We start from the raw sequence: 2,716 nt of genomic DNA on the forward strand, positions 1-2,716 counted from the left end.
ACATTTCGTCATAGTTTTTATTTTCAAAGATCCGTTTTCGTTACGTCTTCGTCTTGTCTTATTCATGGGAAAAGGGGCGTTAACGAATATTTTTCATTATCGTTATCGTCAACGAAATTAACACTGCCCCCGAGACCCCCGGTACTTGTTCACATTGACCGATCTTCACAAAAATTGATACACATTACCAGATAAACAAAAAAGTCTTTGGTTGCAATTGGAAAAACGCAGCAGAAAGCCTGCTATTGTGCATTTAGTCGCCATTTTGGCCATATTTCACATTTTTACTTTGATGTACTTGTACCAGGGCTTACGTCAGATCAACTTCAAATTGAGATGAGTGTCATCACAACAAGATGGAGATACAAAATTATTCAAAGATCGATTTTTCATCACACGGTGTGACCGTGGCGTGGCGTCAAAGTTTGATTTGACCATCAAAACATGAGGTTCTGTATCGCGGGCATACATGGACCATGAATCCTTTGATGCTGAACCGTAAACAACAACTCCACTCCTGCAGTGACAGTGTCAGTGGTCATAGATCAAAGGAATCTTTATGTCTTGTATTAAATATGTTTCTGACAGCCACAATTACTGATTGCCCAAAGTCACACCGTATGTTGGTGTCACACGTAAGGTATAATAATCACATCTGCTCCTCCCTGAAGAGACGCAGGCTGAAAACCAGACGATCACTTTCACCTTTCAAACCAAACTAAACCAAACCAGACCAGACGTCCTGAGTGAGTCCAGCTACAGGAGAGAAGAGTCAAACTACAACCTGCAGACGCTCCACACACTGACCGTGAGTTTAACAAACACCTCGAGTCAGAGAGGAAGTGAACCTCAGTGAAGTTCATGGAGCTGTGACTGACTGACTGTCTGTTTTCAGCTTCACCTGGAGACTCAATGGCTTCCAGATCAGAAGAGGATCTCTGCTGTCCCGTCTGCCATTATGTCTTCACAGATCCTGTTGTCCTGTCATGTAGCCACAGCTTCTGTAAAGACTGTGTGGAGAGCTGGTGGAAAGACAAAGAAGTAAAAAAGTGTCCACTTTGTAAGAGAAGATCTTCAAAGGAACAACCACCTTGTAACCTGGCATTAAAGAACCTGTGTGAGACCTTCTTACATGAGAGAGATCAGAGCTCTTCACATGCTCTCTGCAGTCTGCACTCAGAGAAACTCAGACTCTTCTGTCTGGACCATCAGCAGCCAGTGTGTCTCGTCTGCATAGATTCCGAAAAACACACCGGCCACAGATTCAGACCCATCGATGAAGCTGAACAAAAACACAAGAAATGGCTTCAGGAAACTCTGGAGCCCTTGAAGAAGAAGTTACAGAGTTTTGAACGTGTTAAAGTAGATTTTGAACAAACAGCAAAACACATCAAGGTCCAGGCCGGACTCACAGAGACGCAGATCAAGGAGCAGTTTAAAAAGCTTCATCAATTTCTGGAGGAGGAAGAGGAGGCCAGGATGGCTGCACTGAGGGAGGAGGAGGAGCAGAAGAGTCGGATGATGAAGGAGAAGATTGAGTCTCTGAGCAGAGACATAACGGCTCTTTCAGACACAATCACAACCACAGAGGACGAGCTGAGAGCTGAAGACGCCTCGTTCCTGCTCAACTACAAGGCTGCAGTGGAACGAGTCCAGCAGCGCCCCCTGCTGGATGATCCACAGCTGGCCTCAGGAGCTCTGGTAGACGAGGCCAAACATCTGGGCAACCTGAGCTTCAACATCTGGAACAAGATGAAGGACATGGTCTCCTACATTCCTGTGGTTCTGGACCCAAACTCTGCTGGTCCACTACTCGTCCTGTCTGAAGATCTGACCAGTTTGAGACGAGGAAAGAAACAGAAGCTTCCTGACAATCCAGAGAGATTTGATACTAACGCCTCAGTCCTGGGATCTGAGGGTTTTAACTCAGGGACTCACAGCTGGGACGTCCTGGTTGGAGACAGTACACACTGGGAACTGGGAGTGTCAGCAGAGTCTGTCCAGAGGAAGGGAGACGATCTGTTTGAATCATGGGTAATATGGTTCTATGAGGGTAAATACTCAGCACACTCACCATCAGCATCATCTTATCTCTATGAGCAGAAGTTCCAGAGGATCAGAGTGAAACTGGACTGGAACAGAGGAGAACTGTCATTCTCTGATCCTGATACTAACAAACACATTCACACCTTCACACACACTTTCACTCAGAAGATGTTTCCATACTTTAGCACTATAGGTCACATGCAGCTGTTACCTGTGAAAGTCTCTGTGACGCTGGATCAGAGCCGTTAGAGATAAAGATTTTATTCATCATGTTTATTTCTTCAAGAGAAATCTGCTGAATTTAAATGTTAAACTTGTTATTCTAACGCTTTGTTTATTTCTCCTCTTACTTTTCACTAATTTTAATTTCTCCTGTCGACTTTTCCACATGTGTAAAAAGATTTCATTATTTTGTGATCTTTATCTTTGGTTTGTCTTTTACTTTCAATGAAAATGTTTTCTATAATTTAGATTTTGTGTGGATCCATGAAGTCGAGCAAACTGATGAAGATCCACATAAAAACACATTCATCAATAAGAGCTGATCATTGTTCACATTCAACAAACTTTATTCAAACTCACACATGAGACATGATTCATGTTTAATCACATAAAGTCTGTTCACATATGAAATAATCCAACATATATGAACATTTGTCAGTTTGATGTG

The 2,716-nt window shown here is 43.0% G+C and overlaps 1 protein-coding gene across 1 annotated transcript; it reads left to right on the plus strand.

The window, feature by feature from the left end:
- The first annotated feature begins 912 nt into the window (after positions 1–912).
- On the plus strand, positions 913–2,327 carry LOC133022239 (zinc-binding protein A33-like). Its single transcript, XM_061089273.1, has one exon. The coding sequence runs from the start codon at positions 913–915 to the stop codon at positions 2,293–2,295; it is 1,383 nt and encodes a 460-aa protein (XP_060945256.1). The 3' UTR covers positions 2,296–2,327.
- The last annotated feature ends 389 nt before the right edge of the window (positions 2,328–2,716 follow it).

The sequence above is a fragment of the Limanda limanda genome, chromosome 16 (genome assembly GCF_963576545.1).
Source record: "Limanda limanda chromosome 16, fLimLim1.1, whole genome shotgun sequence".
Taxonomy (NCBI): Eukaryota; Metazoa; Chordata; class Actinopteri; order Pleuronectiformes; family Pleuronectidae; genus Limanda; species Limanda limanda.

Coding starts and splice junctions, on each gene's coding strand:
- LOC133022239 (XM_061089273.1), top strand. CDS start 913: ATGGCTTCCAGATCAGAAGAGGATCTCTGCTGTCCCGTCTGCCATTAT.